The following is a 23,532-nucleotide window of genomic DNA, read 5'->3' on the forward strand; positions in this document are numbered from 1 at the left end:
GGGAGAGGGAGGGGGAGGGGGGAGGGGGAGGGGGAGAGGGAGAGGAAGAGGGAGACTCACCCACTATGGGCTCTGCCTCTGTGCATCTCTTTCACTGTCTTCTTAGCTAGAGAACAGGATTCTTCTTGTTCTGGTTTGGATTTTGTTTTCAAATACATATTGGAAGGAGGGGGAAGAGAAGAGCCAGAAAGAAACCAAGACTGAAGAAATCTAGAGTGGCCTATGATCAATAATCTGTTCCTGTAGTGTATGTGTTTCAGGAATAGAGCATTTGGCTAGCATGCAGGAGATATTCTCGCTTCTACCTCCAGCCCTAAATAAAGAAAATGCTGTTGGGGGAGGTAGAGAGAGAGAGAGAGAGAGAGAGAGAGAGAGAGAGAGAGAGAGAGAGAGAGAAGATTGAGTCACAAAATAATGGAAAATCAAACTGGGATAAATCTACAATACTAGCTGAAGGGTAAAAAGCTTGAGAGAAGAGTAGAGTTGCCTATGTGTAGATCAATTTAAATTGGTTCTTCTAAGTTCCTAATATCTAGCGCCAATCTCCTAGGTTGGCCTTCTCAATGACTGTGTGCTAATTCCCTTCTATCTATCTCTAGAGCAGCGTTGGCAAGGAGGGCTGCTGTAGAGGGCTGGGTTTTTTTTTTTTTTTTTTGAGGAGCTTCAAGATTGCTATCTTGGTTCTGCAGAAGATGCTGGAATCTGCTGCTTGCATTTGAAAAGGGGAGAACAAGGAATGTTTCTTCTTCAAAGACACCAAAAGCCAGCAAAGGACTTATGTTTGTATCACCCCCACCCTCTTCCCTACCATAATGCAATAAAGTCCTGGTGCTGGTACACAGAAGGCTCAAAACAATCCCCAAGTAAAATGGGAGTGCTTTTCTGGGAATTCATTTAGTACAGAGGCAGCTAAGCAGTTAGTTCACATACAAAGTTGAAATTTTGTGCAGTATATGTGCGGATGTCAGTAATAATTCATAGACCTTACCATGCACAAGCACTGCTACCAAAGCTCTTTGTCTTTGCAATGATCTCATAAGGGGTCTACCCTCCCTCCCTCCCTCCCTCCCCCCTTTCCTTTTTCCTTCCTTCCTTCTAGCCTTTCTTTAATTTTTAAGTTACACTTATGTATGTATGTGCTCACACATACACCCATGTCACACTCATGTGTGGAAGTCATTGGTTTGTCCTGTCAGGACATAGCTTTGCCCTTTGAGCCATCTTGCCCACTGTGTAGTCTTGGCTGGTCTGAGAATCATAGTGCTGCCCCAGCTCTGAGAACAGTGATTATGGGCATAGTCAGGATGCCTTGCCTTGGTTTTTTAAAGCTCTCTTTTACAGAAGAGAGAACTGGAACCGAGAAGTTGGGCAATTTGCCCTCCTCACACAGAAAATAGATGGAGGTATTAGGAGGTGGCACAGTAACCCCAAGTTCTGGACTGGTCCAATGGCTCTTACAAATTCCCTCAATGTTTAAGCTAGAGGAACTCGCAACTTTCCAAAGCCACTTAGCCTGGAAGACAAAGGCAATCTAAGTGCCCTTTCAGAGGAAGGCAAAGCTCCCCTCAGCTCCTTCCACAAAGCTGCCTGTGGCTCTACAAGAGGTGCCAACCTCCTAGACTGTAAACACTTGCAAGCTCAGAGCTGCCTCTCCTGTTTCTTCTCCTGCCATGCATACTCAGGACATGATCTGTTGATGAGTGGCAGGAAGCTGGAGGCCTGCACAGTGGTAGACAAACCCTTTAGCCCTAACTCTCCGCATATTTGCAGCATAGCTGAATAGAGAGGTCATATTTATGAGTAGTAACTTTTCTTGGTCACTACTCTCTCTTGGACTCAAGGATAGCATCTATAACTTAGCAAATCTCTCAAAAACTCATTTTTCTGTTTTCTTTATTTTTTCTCTCTGCCTACTTTATCAATCCCTGCCTGGCCTTTTAAAAAAAAGGAGAGAGAGAGAGAGAGAAGAAAGAAAGGAAAGGAAAGGAAAGGGCAAATGCTACTTAAGGACTCCAAGGGACAGAGGTTTGGGGCAGTGGGATCCACATCCCAGAATTCACTGTCCCCATACTCTCAGCCACTCTGCCCCCACATGCAAGGAGCCCTTAGGTCTAGCTTAGGCGTGGAGCTGAGAGTCCCTTCTTTCTGAGGCTTCCCTTTCTCATCCTTTAGAGGCTGGGTTAGAGGGCAAGGCTACACGGTGAGGGGGTTCAGGAAGTAAACGATTTGGAAGGAATAGGAAAAGGGGTGTCTGTAAGTTCACACCCCAGCATAAGGCAACAGAAGAACCTGGACTGCGCTTTGGAAATGAATCCATCTGTAGAGAGTACATTGAGGGAGCAGCAAAGCAGAGGCCCTACCCACCAGGACCTGCGCATCTCAGCCATGCTCCCTGCACTCAGCCCTTTCTGTTTCGAAACAGAATCATGGAATCATTATCTGACCATTCCAACGGACACCCCCTCCCCTTCCTCCAGGACTTTTAGAGTCCCGAGTCTGCGAAATGAGGACCCTTGGTTTCATCCTTTGAGAGGGAAGTGATGGCTTTGGCTGACACACAGCCCTGGGCATCAAGTAACCATGCCAGCTGTAATTAATAATGACTCTACTGCGTTTGACCAAACTAACCTTTGAGAGTCTACACCCTTCCTGGGTTCAGTTCCGGGATTCGGAGACACAGGTCTATCACATCTGCGGGGGTTCAGACTGTTCTGCTCATGACCCCAAGGGGATATGGAGTGCTTCTCTGATCCTAAAATGAACCATGGGGAAGGTAGACAGGTATGATTTGGTTTTGTCTTTATTAATATTAGAGAAATAAATAAGTAAATAAATAAACCCAAAACAGTAGGACAAGGCTACAACATTTATAATTCCTATACTCTACAGGCGGTAAGGATCTTGAGCTCCAGGCCAGCTTGTCATATATAATAGAAGGCTTTGTAGAAGACAGGGGGAAGAGGGGCAAATTTAAATGGAACTTTGAGTTTGTTTCATTGACCTTGGTTCTTCTGCAAGCCCGGCAGGAATGTTTTAGGTCCTACAGCTTCTGAGTTAGGGTTAGGGTTAGGGTTAGTTCTAATGCCTGGGCATCCCCAGGCCAGGAGACCCGGAGACAATGCCTCAGTTGCAGTCACAGGTCGCAAGGGACCTTTGAGGTGGTGATCCCAGGAACGCAAGCAGGCTGAGGAGGGAGGCTGGCGCCAGCGGGGAATTTCTTTATCGGGATTCGAGAGCCGAGAGCCGCTAGCTTCTCCGCTTCTCTAAGGGATCCCAGAGAGACACCTTTCGATCTTTTTTCAGACATCTTGGCCCTTAATAGCTAAATTTATTTGGTTTAAAGCGGCGATGGGAGAGGTGGGGAGGGAAAATCTTTCGTCGGTCATTGGGTGGCCCTGATAACAAGCTTTAAGAGAGAGGAAAGAATAAAGTAAAAAGGTTAATGGCTGAGGGTGGGCCTCAGGCGCCCAGCGTGGGGCTTTTACGGCGACGCTCCGGGGGCCACCCCCTTATCGCCACTGCTTCTTACTGCCGCTAAGAAGTACATACATTAAGTCACGTAAACAGCGCGCGGACAGGGATGCCACCTCAATGACCTTTCCGGCAACCGCGAGCCCACCTCTGCACTGAACTGGCGGCTGCCAGCCGGGGTCACCAGGGGCTGCAAATGTGCGGGGCCGCGGGGGCAGGGTCGGGTCCCGCGTACCGCTTGATTCCCACTGCCCGGGACCGGTGCATTAGCTCTGAAGCCTGAGGCCAGGCAGAAAGAGAACCAACACTGTGAATTGGGGCGACCTTCGCTCTTCCGCCGTCACCTGATCACGTCTGGAGCGGTTTTGTTTGTTTATAGGAACATAAGAATAAAATGGAGGAAGGGAAGGGAAGAAATGGGGTAAAAGAAAGAAAAAAGGACTCACCACGAAGGGAGAGAGAAGAAGGGAAAAGAGAGTACCCTGGTTATTGGCTGGCGTTCCGAATGGGGGCACACACTGTTCACACCCCTCTACTGGACTGGGACATTGGGGAAAATTAGGAAGCCAAGGTGACCCATATCGTTGGGTGAAAGAGTCCCTAAGACAGTAAGAAATGTGATATAATCGACTAGGCTTTATAAATGTGTTTCCTTTTTTTTCTTTCTTTCTTTTCAATTTTTTCTTTTTTGTAGTGCGTGGGAATCGAACCCACATCCTTGAGCATTAAGCAATTCACCAGTGAGTTATAGCTTTACCGTAATATTTTTAAATCTAAAGTTCAAACCATGTTTAACACAGAAATTGTATGTGTATGTATCAACACCCCTTGCCCCACTTTTGAATCGATGTTCGAGCAGGTAGAAGCTTCGTGAAATGACAGGTAATAAGCTTGAGTTTGCAAGGCCAAAGATGTATAGCGATATACATCCAGGCCCAGGTCTGTGGTGCCCCCCCGGAAGCCGCGCGCCATCGAGTCCCCAAACACCTCTTCCGTTTTAGCCACAGAGCCCCCGCCCCCTGCCCTATTGGCTGCTGTGTTCCGGCTAGATTTGAAAGGCAAGTGGTGGTTTGGTCCGGACCAAATAAATGAGCATAGGGGGACAGGTCCTGCCCTAGAGTCAGCTTTCTTTAGGGCTTAGGAAGAAGATTCTGTTCGGAGGGCCTGTTTTTTGGGTCTAAATGGTTCTGAGCAAAACGATTCCGGTCAAGACTAGCAAAGCCAGCTTGGGAAAGACAGGAGGGGACAAGAGAAAAGGAGTTGAAAAGAAAGAAACAAAACAAAAGGAAAACACTAAGAAAGAAACTTGCAGGGGTTATTTGGGGCATGATGGGGACCATCTCCATTTTGGGGTTCCCCTAGGTTGGTGTACCACCTTCCCCTCGGCACCCCGGATTCTGCTGGCTTCCATTTCCCTGGAGAGTCCAGCCTGAGGCCGATGGGGGAGGGCTTTGAAATGTGCCTTTGCTTGCTGGGCTGGGGTGTCGCCAGAGTCCGTGAGTCCGGGGGGAGGGGGGAACAAATTAGAGTCTGCGGGCAGTCTAGGTTTTTGTCTTAGTCAACCGGACAGGTTTTATTTTTACATTAACTGAGATGGAAAAAAAATATTTCTCTAACCTATTCCTCTTTCAGAAAGCTAGCCTTTAAAAAAAAGTTTAAAGGTGAATTTTGAGCCCTGAAAGGAAAAACAATGACCTATCGTTTTTTTCTTGTGGTTGAAGGCACTACTAAAATGATTGGGAATGAGGATGGTAAAATTATGGGTTTCTTCCCCAGCCGCTAGAGTCCGAATGTTGTCGAATCTGTTCGTGTGGGTCAAACTCCTCACCTCTGTCCCAGAGGCGCCAGGGTCAGTGTGTTCTCTAGTCTTCGATGCCTAGCTTCGGGAAAGCATAGCAGTAGGGGTTTGCTATTGTTCCAGGAAATGTACACAGGATAACCCCTCGAACAACAAAACAAAACAAAGCCAACCCTCCCCCCCCAACAGGACTGGAACTAGGCTCGCGCCGGAGCTCGATGTCCCTCAACCTTGAAGGTCGTTCACAGCCAGGACGCCAAATTTAGTTAGCCAAGTCATTTATTATTTTATTAGCAAATACGAACTGTAAAAATTGCTTTTAAGAGTAAACTGGAGACATTATTTCGGAAAATTGGACTCAAATGAAAAAGCGATGTCCGAAGCTTTAATGAATTGCTTACAAATGAACTTCGCAGAACCCAACCCGCTTAAAATTTTGGTTGGAACTTACCGGACAACCCAAAGCAAGCCGCTGGAAGCCGTGGTGGGAATTGGGCCGGCCCGTGCCAGTCTCTTGTGGTAGTAACTTTCGATCGAACTCGGGTTAAAATTTAAAGCCTTCGAATCCTGTTCCAGCTGCTAGTCTCTCCATTCCAGAGTTTTCTACTTTCAGAAATGCAGCCACGCCGAAGCCACAGTGACTAGGGGAGGCAAAAAGGAACGCGATAAAAGTGACGCAGTTAAGCAAAAACGGTTTATAGACCTACTCGGTAGCAGGTTTTAAATTCAGAAGTGTTTGGCCGCGATTTACAGTGAAGAATGAAAACGGGAAAATTCTTGCTAACTTCCTGGATTCGGAGGCCCCCTCCCCAGTAAGTCATTTCCCTTCTCCCGCAGCACACAGGTACAGTTCAAGGAGAGAACCCCTTTGCAACAGAGGTCTCTCGAAATCGTGTTTTACAGAGTACCTATATATGCATTCATGTTTCAATCTGCTTGGATCCCTCTCCTTTCTCCAATTGGAAAAACGATAAAAATAAATAGCAAACGAAACTAAAACAACAACAACAAGAAAAGAGTTCAAATGCTTCCAGGAAGATCTATAGAAAACATTTACTTTAATTTACCTGGGATATTCCTGTAAGAATCCACTCCCACAAGAGTGTTTCTCCTGTTCAATTCCCTTCCTGCAGCCTTCTTCCAATGTCCAGCTTGTCGAAAGAAATCCCTTTTGTGAGCCCAAAGAAATAAGACGTATATCACTGCTGCTGCCTGGGACAAGCAGTGCGCGACTCGCTGCTGACAGATCGGCACTGATAACCCCGCCAGTGTTCATTTCCAGTCCTTGGCCCGCTAAGAACCGTATCAGTTTGTACACAGTTGTGATAACCATTTGGAGGGAGCGACTAAGGGGTGTGTGTGAGATTGGGGGTGGAGAAATGGTATTTCTTTCTGGGTCCAGGGAAGGTACCCCGCTCCTTCTCAACGCGTTGTCTTTGATTGACCCGAAGTTCAGAGAAAGCTCAGAGTGAACGCGACAACCAAACTAGCGTCCTTGGACACCGCAGTGTTTTTCATTCACGACGGTCTCCAGCACCTCATAGTTTCAACCTTTCCATACACCACAACCGAAAGGTTAGCTGGGGAATGTTGTCCTGAACTCTACAAAACCTCCCAGGAATTTAGTATATATTTTAAGAGCAGGGGCGAGGTAGGGAATACACAAGGGCTCCTTTCCCAGATCGTTGAATCCCAAAGGACCCCCACGACCTGAGCATCCCGAAATAGGGTCAAGAAAGTTTAAGGTCAGTTACTAGCAACTGCGCGGGGCTTAATTTGGAAGGAGGGGCTGGGAGGGCCAGTTGGGCATTCTCCCCCCTCCCCGCCCGCCCCTTCCCCTGCTGACTTTGGGGGCGTCCTGACCCAGGAGGGGGCGAGTCCCTCCCTTTGCGGCGACGACACCCAGCTCCTCCCGAGCCAAGTTTCCCTCCCTTTTCTGCCCTGGGTGTGCGGGTATGACTTCGTGTGTGTGTGTGTGTGTGTGTGTGTGTGTGTGTGTGTGCAACTGGGGATGTGTTACAGCGCTGGATGAATATGGGTCGCTGGCCAGGTCAGGCATGCTGTCGCCCCTTCCCCTCCCTTGGTGTCCTCTAGCTGGTCGCCCCCGGGGTGGACTCGCTCCTACTCTGAGGACAAGGCTAGCAGCTCAGCCCACGCCCGCAGGCTGCCTAGCTCTTATTGTCCGCTAGGGCTGAGCACTCCCCTCCCCCTCGCCGTCCCCTCCCCACCCGCTTTTTTCTCCTCCCCTGGATCCCTCCTCCTTCTCTTCACCTCCGCACCCAGCAGCTTGTAGAGAGCAGTTCCGACCCACAGCCTGGCACCCTTCGGCTAGCGCTGTTTGTTTAGGGCTCGGTGAGTCCAATCAGGAGCGCAGGCTGCAGTTTTCCGGCAGAGCAGTAAGAGGCGCCTCCTCTCTCCTTTTTATTCACCAGCAGCGACTAGCAGACCCCGGACTCTCGCTCTCCCGCCGGCGCCCTCCGCCTCTCTCCGCGCCCCGGAGCACCCTCGGCCGCGGCCGTTCTTCTCGCACGTCGCTCGAGGTTCGGCTGTTTCCTCCTTTGTTTGCCCCCTCCTCTCCCTTCTCCCTTCACGGGCCCTTGGGCCTCCAGCTCTCCAGCTTTTCCCGGGCTGTGATCGGTTCCGAGGGTGTCCGGTCCTTCGTTTTAGAGGATTGCAGGGACTCCGAGGTTCCCGGGATACTCCGGACCAGCCTCCACCCGCCCCCCAGTGCTTATCTGCCCACAGCTTATCTCCGAGTTATCACAGCGCCAAGGGGCGGGAGCCCGTAGTCCAGTGGGCAGAGAAACTTCTTTCTTGCTATCTTGCCCGGGTCTGTGTGTGGGCATTAATTTTAGTGTGATTATCTCCGATGAGCCTAAGCGATTTGGAAAAGCAGCCCGGTGGAGGCCTGCCTGGCTCCCCACCCCCTCCAAGTCTCCCTGTCATTCTTCCTGCTCTCCCCTTTGGGGTGGCCTCGGCTCTGGGGCGGTCTCACCCCCCTCCCCTCCTGCGTTTTCCCCTCCTTTTCTCTGCGCTCTGCTCCACCCTACTATGACCAATTCCAGAACGATCTGGCTTTTCCCTTGCTGGGGTTGACCATGGGGTGGGCCAGGGGTGGCCCGGCCCGCCTGAGTACGCACGCTGGTGGTTGTAAGGCGGTTTGTGTTTAAGGTGTGCGATTGGCCTGGACGTGGTTGGACGTGAGGTTTTGCCCAGTTGGTTTCCGGCACTATTTCCTAGATCCTTATGCCTTTCCTGGCATCTCACTTTCTCTGGGCTAGGTAACTTTTTCTGGAGCTCGCCTTGGATATGATCAGCGAGGTCCAGGGAGCTCTGAGAAAAAGCGGCGGTTTCGTTTTCGGGGACAGGTTGCCTTTTCTAGCTATTTCCACGTGCGGAACTCTCTCACTGAGGCATCCCAAGAAAGGGGCACCTTTCTTAGGAGGCAGGGTGAGACAGCGTTAACACACATTAAATTCTTTCTTGTCACCGGCTCAGAGTTAGCCAGTCTGCGGCCGGTTTCGAGATCAATCTTGGGATCTGGCGCGCTTTGCAATGGATGGATGCTATGGAGGGGTGGGATAGGAGGCTCAGGAACACTTGTCCTGGGTGATGGAGGAAGGCACCCTAGTTGTCCAGGATCCCTTGGCTGCTGCACAGATTTCAATTGCTGTTTTGTAACCCCTCAAGTACGGGGCAGAAGCGGGATATTTAAGGAATGCCCTAAACTAAGAGAGGGGTGGGTGAGAGAGTGAAACATGTAGACAGTCTACCCTTTTAGTAAGTCCACTTTATCTATCTTCCGTCTTGTTCCTCACTCCCACCTTAGGAATCAAAAGTCAGGTTGGAGTAGCGCCGGACAGTGGATGGCCTTGACTGACGGCGGCTGGTGCCTGCCGAAGCGTTTCGGGGCTGCTGCTGCGGACGCCGGCGACTCCGGGCCCTTTCCAGCGCGGGAGCCCTCCTCTCCGCTTTCCCCCATCTCGTCTTCGTCCTCCTCCTGCTCCCGGGGCGGGGATCGCGGTCCCTGCGGCGCCAGCAACTGCAGGACGCCGCAGCTCGACGCCGAGGCGGTGGCGGGACCTCCGGGCCGCTCGCTCTTGCTCAGCCCCTACGCCTCGCATCCCTTCGCCGCTGCCCACGGAGCCGCGGCGCCCGGGGTCGCTGGCCCCGGGAGCGCCCTGTCGACTTGGGAGGACTTGTTGCTCTTCACTGACCTCGACCAGGCCGCGACTGCCAGCAAGCTGTTGTGGTCCAGCCGGGGCGCCAAACTGAGCCCCTTCGCGGCCGAGCAGCCGGAGGAAATGTACCAGACCCTCGCCGCCCTATCCAGCCAGGGGCCCGCCGCTTACGACGGCGCGCCCGGCGGCTTCGTGCACTCCGCAGCGGCGGCAGCCGCGGCCGCCGCAGCAGCCAGCTCCCCGGTCTACGTGCCCACCACGCGCGTGGGCTCCATGCTGTCCGGTCTGCCCTACCTTCAGGGGGCGGGCAGCGGGCCCAGCAATCACGCGGGCGGAGCGGGTGCCCACCCAGGCTGGTCCCAGGCCTCCGCCGACAGCCCCCCGTATGGCGGGAGTGGCGCAGCCGGCGGCGGCGCGGCCGGACCTGGAGGTGCGGGATCGGCTACGGCCCACGCCTCTGCACGCTTCCCCTACTCGCCCAGCCCGCCCATGGCCAACGGCGCCGCTCGAGACCCCGGGGGCTACGTGGCTGCGGGCGGCACGGGCGCAGGCAGTGTGAGTGGAGGTGGCGGCAGCCTGGCGGCCATGGGTGGCCGGGAGCACCAGTACAGCTCGCTGTCCGCAGCGCGGCCGCTGAACGGAACGTACCACCACCACCATCACCATCACCCGACCTACTCGCCCTACATGGCCGCACCGCTGACTCCCGCCTGGCCAGCAGGACCCTTCGAAACGCCGGTGCTCCACAGCTTACAGGGCCGCGCGGGAGCTCCACTCCCGGTGCCACGAGGCCCCAGCACAGGTAAAGATCAGATCGCGCCGCGGTGTGGGGGTGCGGGCCGGGAACCCTGGGATGCAAGCCGGTGTGGAACAGCTATTTACTAGAGGTCCATCTGGGTCTGCAAAGACTTCTTAGAACAAGACGTTCTACGTGGCAGACTCAGAGGCTAGCAGCGATGCTGTGGGGGATATTCTTGTCCAGGAAAGAGGGTGAATGCACATCTATGACCTCAGGGATGAGGGGAGGGGATGTGCACGAAGTGGGATAGGGAGGTCCGGGGCACTTCGTGAGTAGTTAAGAACCAGGCAATTGAGCAAATGTGCATTTCAGTTTGAGAGATATGTGGGGCCGGATCTCTGCTTGTATCCTGGTTTGGGTGAGTGAGATTCCAGGACTGGGTGCATTTGGAATGTTGGGCGCTTGATCAGGTAGACACATGGGCATAGTCAGTCAGTCTCTTCTAATTCAGTCTGCTAAGTTGAGGAGCTCCGTCCCTTTCTTTGGTATTTAAATAGGACACCCAAAGCCCTGAGACCCAGTCATCTACAAGCGTCCCTGTTTCCCCAAGCAGTGGGGGCAAAGGGGACATGGTCATCTGTGACATCTGTGGTCGATAGGCCTTCAGGCTATCTGCTGGGTGGGATTCAGGGATATGGCTTCTACTTGACCAGGCCAGGACCCTCAGAGTTTAGTTCACAAAGTTACCCTCCGTGCCAGAGGCTATTGAAGTGTAAAGTGGGAAAACACGACCAGCTACCTTGGAAAGACCTTAATTTGGAAAGTGGCTCTGCTCTTAGCAGAGGAAGGTATGGTCAGGACATGGTTTCTTTCTCCAGCCATCCTGTTTTGGGCCTAGGGTTCATCCATATGTCTCTCCTTCTCGGGGTTTCACCCATTTGACAACTGTTCCTATAAGGAAAAATGTAGCTGTCTATTTGAGGGCAGTAGTTAGTCTTGAATGGAGGCACATTGTCCAAACTGTCCTTCCCATGAATCCTCGTGTCTCATTCTGGGAGCCCCTCCCCGCTTAGGTTTAGGGATGTCCTTTCAGGTCCCCTGACCTGTTACACTAAATGGGACTGTTGTTTAGTTTGTATTTAGAAAGCCCAGTGACTTAAAGAGAAGAACCTGAATTGATCATCTCCTCGCTACTGACACAGATAGGTCCAGAGACTTGGTGAAGAAGTCAGTTTTCCCCTGAGGCTCTCAGGCACCTTTACTGTCAGCCTGGAAGACAGGCACAGCCAGGACCCTGTTGAGAACATCTGATAGCTTGGGACTTGATAGAGCTTTGATAGGCTGTCACCTTTTCTACCACAGAAAAAACATGTTTGGCTCCCAAGTGTAGAGACCAAGAGACTAAAAATCTTCAAGGAACTAGAAAGGGTGGCTGGGCTGTGAAGCTTTTAGATATGAGTAGGAAAACCCAAAGAGTTTGTGGGACAGGGTGCTTGCTGTTTGAGTCTACCCCATTTCTGCCTGTTTCTTGACATCCCTTCGAATTTCCTCTAATTTTTTTTCTCTAGCCTTGAACCATCTTATTTGACTGAGAAGATAGTGTGTGCAGAGACAATTCCATCTTTAGACATTGACAGTAATGGATTTGTTTGAGAAAGGCTGTCATAGGCACCATAGAAGATTCTTTTGGCTTTGAATTTAGCCTATATTTTACTTGATTTTTTTTTCCCCTTCCAGTCTTTGGGCATTGCAAAGTTGGAAAATTCTTCTGTAGACTCAAGCAGATTTTTAACCCTGGGGGTTATTTTGCAGACTGCTAAGAAAAGAATCAACTAAGGCAGAATTGGCTAGGAGTGTAGACCCAGGTTTGATCCCACAGACAGACCTTTTTCTTTACCTTGATTTTTCCCTCCCTCATCTCTGCCACGGTCTCCCTGTTTCCCTTGCTAACCTTGAATTTGCAGCCATCTTCCTGCCACTGCAACTATAATTATAATATTAATAATAGTTATTATTTAAAGCCACATTTGGAGCAAGTGGTTTGAGCAAACACTAAGGCTAAAACTTGAGTGCTGTGCACAGTAAGCAACCTTCATAGTAAGAAGCCTCCTCTCTGCCCTTTCCAGGACTGGAGAGTGGATTTGAAGTTGTTCACAGAGATGAGCCTTGGTCCCCCTAAGCCTTGATTCCCTGGCTGGCTTCCTTTTCTCCCACTGAGCAGAGCTCCACTCAGGGAACCACACCTGACTGGAGTCTCTCACTTCCCAGGAACACCCCCAAGAAATCACTTAGGACAGAGGTGCCAATCTCCCAGCACAACCAGATTTTATAATTAAAGTCTATTTTCTTTTGACATTTTAGAATTATTGCTGTCTGGCTCTTCTTGCAGGGAGACAGAAAGGAACTAAAGAATTTTTATTTAATTAAAAAAAAAAAAACTTCCTAGAATTTCAATTTTTGTCTCTGGGACTCCAGAGGACTAAAGTCTACCTGGGGGCATTCACACCACAGTCTTCTCCAGGGAGTCTTTTTATTGTTCCTATGGCCAGGGCTTCCAAGGGAATGCCCCACTCTGGTAGAGGAGCTCTCTGATAGGTAACATTTTAAAGTCAACAACAAAGGCAAAAGCCTTGTTTAACTTCAGTGTCCTTGAAGTCCTGAGTATTTTACTGATTACTGTGGTCAATAGTGGCTTTTAGGGCAGAGAAGAATAAATCTTTGTGATGTGTTGTAAGTTCCAGTGTCCCCAGGATAACTTTGAACTCACTTGTGTGGTGTGTTAGTTTCCTTTATATCTCAAGGCATAACTCTAGAAATGAAGGGGACATTTTTTTTTGGTAAGGTAAAAATTAATGGTATAAGCATTTTAATGCTAAAACCATATTTAAATATTTTTACCAGATTACTGACTGTCAACACAAAGGTGGTGCTGTCTGCTGGCAGTGTAGTCTTCAAATAAAATGCTATGTAAAGTGACTTTAAAAGTGACTCAACTATTTCTTGAAGAATGTCAAATGAGAACATTCAAACTCTTTGTGACAGAAAGGGTTCTCATTTTACAAAGTCCGTATAAGATACATTCAGTCTCAGTTTAGAGAATCGATGTGCTTTTATATTTAACCTCCTTCAGAGAAACAGCAAATGCTATTATTTTTGTTAATTATTTTGGATTATTATTATTATTATTATTATTATTAAGCTTTAGGTTACTTTCAAATCCCAAATACTAACCACATGATCTGAAAGATGGGAACAAACATTTAAAATAGATTTTAGATAGAAACCAGAATATTTCTGTGTTAGATCCTCATGACATGAAAAGTAAAATGCAGTCTTCATGCTTAGTAATGAGCCTTTCCCTCCCCGAGAAAATCTTTTTCTTATTTATTATTAATTGATATAAGTGCCAAGAACAGCATTTTAAATATGGGCTGTCTTTTTTTAATTGAAGCAAAGGCATGTAAGAAGGAAATGTTATGAGCACAGAAAATACTTTAAATTATTTGATAACAAGGAATGGGCAGCGAGTCCTGGGAATTTGAGGGCAGCAATCAGTGGATATTATGCGATGCCTTTGCGTTTGGCGTGTTGCATTTTATAATTACGATGGGCCCGGGTTGTAAAAACCTTTAGACACCACAGAGACCAGAGGAGCGGTAAGTGGACCCGAGTTGATTCCCCCCCCCCGCCCCCTCCCCCGACCCTGGATCCTGTCATTTTTAGGACCTCTGACTTCCCTGGGGTTTCTACTAGACCCCCGGGAGACATCAGAGTGTGGGACAGTGGCCAGCGGATCTAGGGCAACCAAGCCTGGGGGTGCGCCTCCAGTTTCTGATCACCTGACTGGGACATTCGAGTGTGGTGTTTTCGGGGCTGGCGTTCTCACAGGCCTCTGGTCCACGCTCTCCCCCCCAGATCTGTTGGAGGACCTGTCCGAGAGCCGCGAGTGCGTGAACTGCGGCTCCATCCAGACGCCACTGTGGAGACGAGACGGCACCGGTCATTACCTGTGCAACGCATGCGGTCTCTACAGCAAGATGAATGGCCTCAGCAGGCCCCTCATCAAGCCACAGAAGCGCGTGGTAAGTGTCGCTGCAGGGTGCGGACTCGCAGCAAATCCGTCCCCTACCCCCACCTCCTTTAGCGCGCGTCAGAATCCCGTTGAGAACCAAAGGCCTTCCCAAAAGACAAAAAAAAAATAAATAAAATAAAGTAAGAAAAAAAGAAAAGGGAAAGGAAGGGAAAGGAAAGGAAAGGAAAGGAAAGGAAAGGAAAGGAAAGGAAAGGAAAGGAAAGGAAAGGAAAGGAAAGGAAAGGAAAGGAAAGGAAAGGAAAGAGGCAGCTGGTAGCAGCCTCTCTTCCACTTCCAATACCCGGCATCGAACCGAGATCAGGCAAGACAGTGCTCTGCTCCTGAACTGCACCATCAGCCCAGGTGCTGCCTCTCATTTTTTTTATAAAAGCACACGCATATTTTACCTTAAAGAGATATTCTTGGCCAGTATACAAATGGATACCCAAGAAATTGGGGGTGCAGGTAAAATCTGCCGAGCAAAAGTAGACAAAAGAAGGTCTGGCCTTATGTCTTCTTTGCTGGTTTGGAGAAAGCTTCAACACCTGACCAGTTAGTGGGATACCTCAGAATCGCTCTGCTTCGGGTCAGCTGTCAGGGGCAGCCTAGTTCCGCAGTGCTTTGAATTGCTCTACCTCTTTGGGTTGTTTGCCCTTCCTTGGAGATCCAGGTTTAGCTCCCCATTCCTCTGCCTTTTAAATTGCCCCCAGTATGGTGAAGATTTATTTGCTCAAACATTGGTTATTTTGAAATCTGGCTGTTGCAGATAGGTACACAGTCTTCCCAAATTGTGAATGTCACCAATTCAAGCGTTTGCCATCTTTTAAATAAGTATGGGGAATTCTTACCTTTTTTCCATGATTAAGCTAATACAGTCATTTGTTAGGAGATATAAAGTTTGAAATGAAAGAAAAGAAAAGGAGAGAGAGAGAGAGAGAGAGAGAGAGAGAGAGAGAGAGAGAGAGAGGGAGAGAGAGAGGAAGAGAGAGGTGGGTGGGGGAGGCAAGTTTTCATGGATTGCACCTTAAGGCTAACATTTGTCTAGCCCCAACTAATAGTATTCTAAATGCCATTTAAAGTAGATGCTTTGCAATTAGATGCCAGACATCTTAAGGACCCAGGTAATTTATTTAATTGTTATTCTCTAATTAGCAGAACAAACGCTATACATGTTGTTTGTGTTAAATAGATTAGAGCGGAATTGCATCACAGTGTAAGTCTGACACCTTAAGGAGAGGCAATTAGTTTTATGATTGTTTTGTTTTTAATGCATTTAAAATAAAGTAGCTGAGGTTAATTTGAGTGGAATGTGCTTTAAGCTTGTTACAACTTTCCCCCGTTTAGGGTTTTCTTTAAAGAGTTTCCTTAAATTCAGGATGTGATTGACTCCGGGGCTTTCGAGATCCTCCTGTACTTTTTTTATTAAAAAGAAAATATTCTAAGGAAGTTCTTGCTTTCATTTATCAGACAAAGCATGAACAATGAAACGTTACTTTCTAGAGGGAAAGCTACATTCATGCAGAGTCCAAGCTGAGCTCTGAAAGCTAACTTTTTTTTTTTTCTCAAAACTGAGCAAAAACTTGGTGTACATGTGGTAGTTTTTAGGTTCTTGTTGAGTTACACATTTGATTAACTAACAACCGTATTTAAAAAGTTCATTTATTTCATGCACTCACAGGTAAAAAATAACTGTCACCCATAAGAAAACCAATTTAAACGTTTGTAAATCAATTAGTTTTCTTTCCGTGTGGCAGGTGTCTTGGCAGTAAGCAAGGTCAGCCCATATGCTTTGTGAATGGGTTATAAATGATGCCAACTGTAGGGCGTGCCACTATCAATTGGTTCTCTTTGAGGGCTTATGGTTTGGTGAATCTGGCTTAGTTCTCAGAAACAGAATATTGAGCCCCAGTTTGTTTAGCCAGCAGAACAGAACCAATCACTGTGAATTTGAACTTGTATTACATTGCAAAATAAGACATTTATGGTGTAACTTGAATTCCTTGTCAGTGAGGAACAGACCTGAGGTCGCTTGTTTCAAGGAACTTTTACAACCTGCTCACCTTCATTTCACATGTTTATTGAGACTGCCTTCACTTACAAACTGCAGTTGACAGTCATAAAGCTCTTGGTTATAATGGCAAATTCTGATAACAATTTTGCTCCACATCGGCTCCAAATTCCACTGGAAACTGTCATAAATGGCTCATTTATAAAACGGATCATTTTGTCCTTCACTAATTTCACATTTATGGAGAGAAAGGAGTGCTCATCTGGAAACTTGCTTCCCTTGAGTCCCAAAGAGGGGGAGGAGGGAGAGAAGAAGCCTCTGCTGCTGCTGTGTAAGGTTTGCTTATACACACACACACACACACACACACACACACACACACACACACATTTGCTTTAGCAAAGCAATTTCTTAAGCCGTTCTATCTGCCAAGTGTGTGCATTTTCACCATATCCTGAGAACTATTAGCCCCAAGTTCTTAGAAACGGTACAGAGCTAAGGGGCTCATGACTGTGTCCTTGTTTTTACAACTTGATTGTAAAGGATGCTAACCTAATAGAACAGATGTGAACTATAAATGAAAAATCCTGTTTAATCATTTATATTTGTCTGCAAAGAAATTGGAACCTGAATCTCTGACTCTTAAATATCCAATATATATGCCCAACATATCTTTTCCAATTCTTTATAATTTTCTATAGCTTTTGGAATTTTGTTACATATACACATATATGCATCTGGTCATAGCACAACTTGTTTTTAATAATTTTAAACAATTTGTTTGAGAATCTAAATAAAAATCATATATTTTCTTCCTGGGAGATGACTATATTAACACCCCACCCTCCTGTAGTGATCTAGAGGAAATTTATTCTTTTAAGAATGTTAGGATCATAAAGGGCAGCATTATATGTGGCTTGCACTGGTGGTACCAGTTAACTTAACTATTTATATTGAAGAATAATTGGGACAAATAAAAGTGTGTCAACATCATCATATACAAGGCAGTATACTAAAAGAATGTTACCAAATGTGTGTGAATCTTTGGTAAAACAGATATAGCAGAATTTAGGCACTAGGATGACAATACCAAGAGTATTTCTTTATTCAGATCTTGACTTTTTTTCTCCTCCTCTCCTCTCCTCTCCTCTCCTCTCCTCCACCCCAACCCTGCCACCTTAGTGCTGAGGTTAAGGACTTACCCTCTCAGACTCTCACTCATCTTTTTGTGGTTTCTGGGTGACTTTTTTCCTACATGTGCCTGCAAAATAGATGTGGCTCTATCTAATGACCAAAGCTATTTAGCACATTAGTGGCTTTTATTGCGCTTCAGGATTCAGACTGTTGTGGTTGGTTGTATTCTTGTTAATGTTCTAGAATTTAGCTCTGTTTGGGGCAACTTTAAGATCTAATTCCCCAACCGCAATGTGTGGAAACCTGACTTCTTAGAGAATCAGTCACTATGGACACAGGCATGATGCTGTGCATGCTTAGCATGGTCAATGTATGATTGCTTCCAGGCTGTTGTGTGCCATGCAGTAACAGGCTGGGGGAGAGAATTACCTGTGGGAGTAAGCATACTATGCAGTCCTCAAGATTTCTAGTCCAGGAAGTCTGCCTAATTATATTTGACTGATTTTTTTTTCTGACAAGACATTTTATGTATAATTAACAGGAAAAGTGGTTTTGAAGATAGAAAGTTGATGTACATATAAAACCATTAAAATATGTAAAGGTCACATTTCTCTACTTACCGTCTTACGTGCTGTTTTTTTAGCCTTCATCACGGCGGCTTGGACTGTCCTGTGCCAACTGTCACACCACAACCACTACCTTATGGCGTAGAAATGCTGAGGGTGAGCCTGTGTGCAATGCTTGCGGGCTCTATATGAAACTCCATGGGGTATGTCTCTCTCTCCTGTTTATCCATACATACAACTAGCACCTGAATTGTAAAATTTTAATCATGACAGAATTAGCAAATGAAAAAAGGTGTAAAGTGAATATGTGTGTGTACATATGCCTTGTAGCGAATTCAAGCTGCTCTTAATTGTAATGTGACCTAGTCAGTTCAGTCACTAAGGAGCCAGGAGATAAAACCCACTACCAACTAATCCGGCACTAACATTCTCTGTAAAACATCTCTACATTTTAGAAATGTGAAAATGAGCCAAGTGTAACCGTGAATGCCTTTAATCCAAGATAGCCAGGGCTACACAGAGAAGCCTGTAGCAAGAAAAAGAAAAGAAATGTAAAGTGAATACTTCAAAATTGGTAGCAAAAAATGATTATTATAAATCTTAAGTTTTAAGAATTTGGCAAAGGCATTTGTCTGAAGAAGTTATATCTGATAGCTTCTGTTAGAGCCTACACAACTTATTGTAAATTTCAATATGTTTGTCTGGTTCTAGCTAAGGTTTCATTCTATAGCCTAGGCTGACCTTGAACACACAGCCCAGAGTACAGCGGAGTATCTGTCTCTGAGCCTTCTAAGTGCTGGGATTTTCCGCATGAGCCACTGGCTAATAATGATCAGCCCTTTAAAGTAAATAACCTGTGTTGTAGGGAGAAGGTATTTGATCTCTTTTAAATAAGGATATTAAAAGTAAAGATTCATACAAGAAATATTTGCTCTATAATTGTTATTTCAGATAATAAACATAAAGTTGAAAATATTAAATTGTCCATGATAAACTATATTGTTTTTCCTGAAAGAATCTCTGTTTGTTGGAGAAAGGGGAAATCTTTATGCATTTATGATCTCTCTCTCTCTCCCTCTCTCTCTCTCTCTCTCTCTCTCTCTATATATATATATATATATATATATATATATCAAAATAATGATTATTATAAATCTTACGTTTTAAGAAATTTAGCAAAGGCATTTGTCTGAAGAAGTGATATCTGATAGCTTCTGTTTCCACACACATGTGGATGAAATTTTTGCCAAAGTCTTTAATTAGTTTAAACCTAGCGATGTAGCTCAGTAATGTTCCCCTAGGGCACCTGAGTCCTTAGTACTGAAAAGAAAAGATTTCTTATTTGCTGTGGGCCTGGGGATTGAACCTAGGGCCACGTAAGCCTTCTGCCCCCTGAGCTCCATTCCCCGGTACTTTATTTTTATTTTGTTTTGGTTTTTCGAGATCCCGGGTACTTTAAAATGAGGGCTTTCAGAGCTAAAATCATCTTTTGTCTAAATTCCCTTCAGTGTAATCTTACATGTAAGATCGGTGTGAACATTTTTTAGGTGCCTCGACCACTTGCTATGAAAAAAGAAGGAATTCAAACCAGGAAACGAAAACCTAAAAATATAAATAAGTCAAAAGCTTGCTCCGGTAAGTATGATAAAATGCCCTTTTATTTGGAAAGTGTTTTCTCTGGTTTTGACCCTGGAGGTAGGCGGGCTCACTGCTCTTCTCTTGCAGGTAACAGCAGTGGCTCTGTCCCTATGACTCCTACTTCCTCTTCTTCTAATTCAGATGACTGCACCAAAAATACTTCTCCTTCTACACAAGCGACCGCCTCAGGGGTAAGTGTGAAAGCAGCTTGGTACTCCAGAGGGGGTTGTTCTGCATTAAATTATCTTACATTTTATCTTATCAGCAGTATAATAATCTGAACCAACAATTTAGTGAATGGGTACCTAAGAATATTTTTTCAAAGGAAATCATATTTGATTGTAAACAAAAAGTCAAAACTTAAGTACTTTACAAACCTCTTAATTAAGGTCCAGCTTTTTTAGTGCTTAGATTATTAGCCCAAAGAAAGAAGTGCTAAAGCTTCAGATTGGTCCTGTTTGTGTTTCTCTTCATTCTCTCTCCTTCCTTCCCTCCCTCCCTCCCCCCCTCTCTCCCTCCTTCCTTGATTGTTTGCTTGTGAGAGTCACTATATATTCCTAACCTAGATGAGTAAAATGACTAGGTGTCTATCAACTGCAGATTTACTGTCTCAGATTCAATCAAGGCAAGGCCCTCTGCAGTTGTTCACACTGCTCTTGCTGGGAGACCTGCAGCTTCCAGCGGCCATTAATCCCAAAGGGTCATTTCAGCAATGACATGCAGTACCTGTCAGTTTCTGTCAAACTGTGATGGGAACCCACTCTAAATGTCCATCCAGGTCACCTGACCTCCCTCAGCCTTCAGCCCTGTGTTCCACAGAAGTCCTTTCAGGCACATCCCCAGCCCTCGAGCAGGACTCTAGAAATGAGTATAGCCAAAATGCTTCCCTTTCAGCCAGGATTACACTAGGAATAACACCCTTGTTTATCTAGAAGCTGTTGGTTGTATAGTTGGACCATGGATTGTTTAGGGTACTTCAAAATACTGCAGATTTCTAAGCTCCACCCTAGATTTTTTTAGTCAAAATTTCTGGGTGTGGGCCCTGGAAACTCGTGTCTCTGTACAATAGCCACAGGGGAAACTGAAAGCACAACGCTAGAGGTGTCTGGGAGCTTTGATAGGCTCTATCTCTGCTTTGGTCACACCTCAGACACAAATCCAAATTAACATACTAAAAACAGTACTCTATATTTGAGATGATTTGATGTTTTTTTTTTTTTTTTTGTGGACCAAATTCCTTTAATGAAAACAGATTGAAATTATTGAACATTATTCTATACATGTATGAAATTGTCAAAGAATTAAAAACATTGTAGCTGGTATATAATACATTTCTATAAATATTTGCTGAATGGCCATAGTGAAAGAATAATGTAGCAAAAATTTTTTACATTTTTGAGACAGGGTCCCTAGTCCTGTCTGACACAGAACTCTGTGTAGACCAAGTTTCCTCAAAGATGTTCATCTGCCTCTGCCTCTGTTGGGATTAAAGGTGTGTGCCATGACGCTCAGTCTTCCAGCTGGTTCTGTTTGTTGCAAATATTAGGTTAAGGAGCTTTCATAAATGTGAAGGATTGTGTGTGTGTTGGGGGGTATTGCATATGTGTGTGACTACATATGTGGGATATTCATGTGCTTATTATGTATGTGTGCCACATATACATGTAGAAACCAGGGGACAGCTTTGTGGAGTCAGCCAGCCAGTACCTGGACCCGTTAGCCCACCCCTGCCTCCTGCATTCATGACGTGGTGGGTTGACTGCAGCTCCAGTTACCTGAAGTGGTAAAGCCATTTTGTTACTTGTTACTCTTAGATCCTCAGATTGTGTAGGTAAATGGGGCAAAATGATGTTTTATTTTCTCCGGTGTACTAAGGAGCCATTGTCTGTGGTTAGCCCCAAGTGACTGTTGGGGAAGGTAGTGACCAGTTCGAGTGGCTAAAGCTTAGTTTGAATGTTAATGCCATAGGCTTCCTGTGTTTGCTTGGGGAATGGTGCTATTGTGAATGTAGTCAGATTTGCTCTTGTGGTTTTGTGATGTAAAAATTCAAAATTGCTTTTAATAAATCCAGTCTGTTGGAAAAAGCTGGAAGAGGAACCTAACCTGACCGGGTGAGGACGAACAGCATCCTTCTAGAGACCAGTAGGCAGAGCAGTAAGACTTTAGTGGGGACTCTGGAGAGGCCTTTCCAAGGATGCAGACCCTCAAGATCCTAGCTCTGAAACCTCCGTGGGGCCTGGAGAGCCTGTGGCAGCTCTCCAGGCAGCTGGGGTAGAGCTGGGTGACATCACCTCCCATCGGCCCTGGATGGGGTTGCTTCTCCTCTCTACTCCTTACCAGACTCCCGCAGAGAATACCAGGTTGCCACAGAGACGAGCAGCCTTTCCCTGCATGGCAACCGTACCATTGATGTCCTCATAAGCTGCTCCTAACTTTCTGTGAGGAACTAGGCTACCTTTAGATATTGTCCCACGTGAAGAGTAATTGCAGGCGGCTTGTCCCTTCTAGTTTGTTATCGAGGAGACCCTTTCGTGCCTCTTTGGCCCTTAGCACTTTCTGGTGCTTTATCTGGCTGTGATGAATGTCTGTGGTCCTGTGGTATGGTCAGTGTAGCAGCTGCACGGCTGAGGAGAGAATTATAAAGCCTGTGAGCAGCCAGCGGAAGTGCTTTTATAGGTGGCTGCACTGACAGAAGTATGTCTTTTTTTTCCTATCTGGGTCTCAGTGTCTACTGGTAAGCCACTAGCTCTGACTGATCCACGGTGGATTCTGTGTCTCACTGTAATTGAAGAAAACATGAGGTTCCCATACAAGCTGGAGTCTGGTGTTACACTACGGTGTCTTCACTGGCTCAGGGCACAAGTCTCACTCGAGAATGGTTCACAGCCACTGACTTCCATCATTGCCTGTGATTGGTGTAGTAAGAAATTCGAACTGTGAGGTGCAATGATAACTGGACGACAGAATCAGGGAATCTCAGGCACAGATGGTGGGGCTGGAGCCACACATCCATCACTCTGCTGAGAGATGACAAGGTGACATGTCTACCTTTCCTTGGTGAAAATCAAACAGTGTTTCACACACAGGTACAGCAGCCCCCGTGTTGTTCTTCTTCTCCCTTTGGGAAACCAGTGGTGGCAGGCTGCCTGGTGTCATTTCTAGCTGGCTCCTTGCCTTGTGGACCATTTACACTGGCACCAGGTTCTTGGGTTCTCTTGGCCAAGGGACACTGGAGTGAGACTGTCTTGTCTACTGCTATAGCTTGAGCCAGGCCCCAGATCCCTTCCCAGCAGCAATGGGGTATGGGAAGGACTCCTCTCTGTTTGTCTCTAAGCACAGGTGGTCAGAGCACAACTTTGTGAAGTCGCTTCTCTCCACTATGTTCCAGAGATTACACTAGGTGGTCAGGCTTCTGTGACAAGCAGTTTTCCTGTGGGCCATCTTACTGCCTATTCTTTATATTTTTTTCTTTTTATTCTGCAGTACTAGGGTCTGAGTCCAGGTCCTTATAGATGCTAGGCAAATGTTATACATTGAGTGATATCCTCAACCCTCTTAAAACATGGTCAGGGCCTCACTGTGTAGCCCTGGCTGTCCTGGAACTTGTGTGTAGATCAGGCTGGCCTTGAACTCAAAGAGATCTATCTGCCTCTGCCTCCCAAGTGCTAGGATTAAAGATGTTCACCACCATGCGTGGTCTTTAACATGTAGTTAAATTTTGGCCATTTACAGCCTGGGATCGATCAATGTGAAGAGGAATGCATGATGCATGTGCTTACTACCAAGCATGCTAGCAACAGTCTGCCTTACCATGGCAACGTTTGTTATTGAAAAACACTTAATTGACCTAATTGACAGCAGAATTTGGTATTTAAAAATGGCATATAAAAATACTAAAAATCTGCTGGACGTGGTGGTACTAGTT

At 46.5% G+C, this 23,532-nt stretch overlaps 1 protein-coding gene and 1 long non-coding RNA gene across 11 annotated transcripts in view; one reads left to right on the forward strand and one right to left on the reverse strand.

The window, feature by feature from the left end:
• LOC110284956 overlaps positions 1–7,620 on the reverse strand; it is a 12,556-nt gene extending 4,936 nt beyond the window's left edge. For 4 of the 9 annotated variants that reach the window (XR_003835455.1, XR_003835454.1, XR_003835452.1 and 1 more), the window contains exons 1-4: positions 6,337–6,693; positions 5,721–5,910; positions 2,629–2,752; positions 61–329 (exon numbers count right to left, since the gene is read on the reverse strand). This is a non-coding gene — a long non-coding RNA (uncharacterized LOC110284956). Of the gene's footprint in view, positions 1–60; positions 330–2,628; positions 2,753–5,720; positions 5,911–6,336; positions 6,694–7,540 lie in introns of those variants that run through there. The other 5 variants (XR_002377000.2, XR_002376999.2, XR_003835457.1 and 2 more) reach the window with 3 other exon arrangements.
• The window catches only part of Gata6 (GATA binding protein 6), a 32,881-nt gene continuing 16,926 nt past the window's right edge, over positions 7,578–23,532 (forward strand). Inside the window, exons 1-6 of one of the 2 annotated variants that reach the window (XM_021150661.2) lie at positions 7,578–7,809; positions 9,099–10,252; positions 14,105–14,271; positions 18,047–18,172; positions 19,517–19,604; positions 19,695–19,798. In XM_021150661.2, coding sequence (XP_021006320.1) covers positions 9,136–10,252; positions 14,105–14,271; positions 18,047–18,172; positions 19,517–19,604; positions 19,695–19,798 — 1,602 coding nt within the window. In that variant the 5' untranslated portion in view covers positions 7,578–7,809; positions 9,099–9,135. Of the gene's footprint in view, positions 7,810–8,471; positions 8,551–9,098; positions 10,253–14,104; positions 14,272–18,046; positions 18,173–19,516; positions 19,605–19,694; positions 19,799–23,532 lie in introns of those variants that run through there. The other variant, XM_029471963.1, reaches the window with a different exon arrangement.

Source organism: Mus caroli, chromosome 18, assembly GCF_900094665.2.
Source record: "Mus caroli chromosome 18, CAROLI_EIJ_v1.1, whole genome shotgun sequence".
Taxonomy (NCBI): domain Eukaryota; kingdom Metazoa; phylum Chordata; class Mammalia; order Rodentia; family Muridae; genus Mus; species Mus caroli.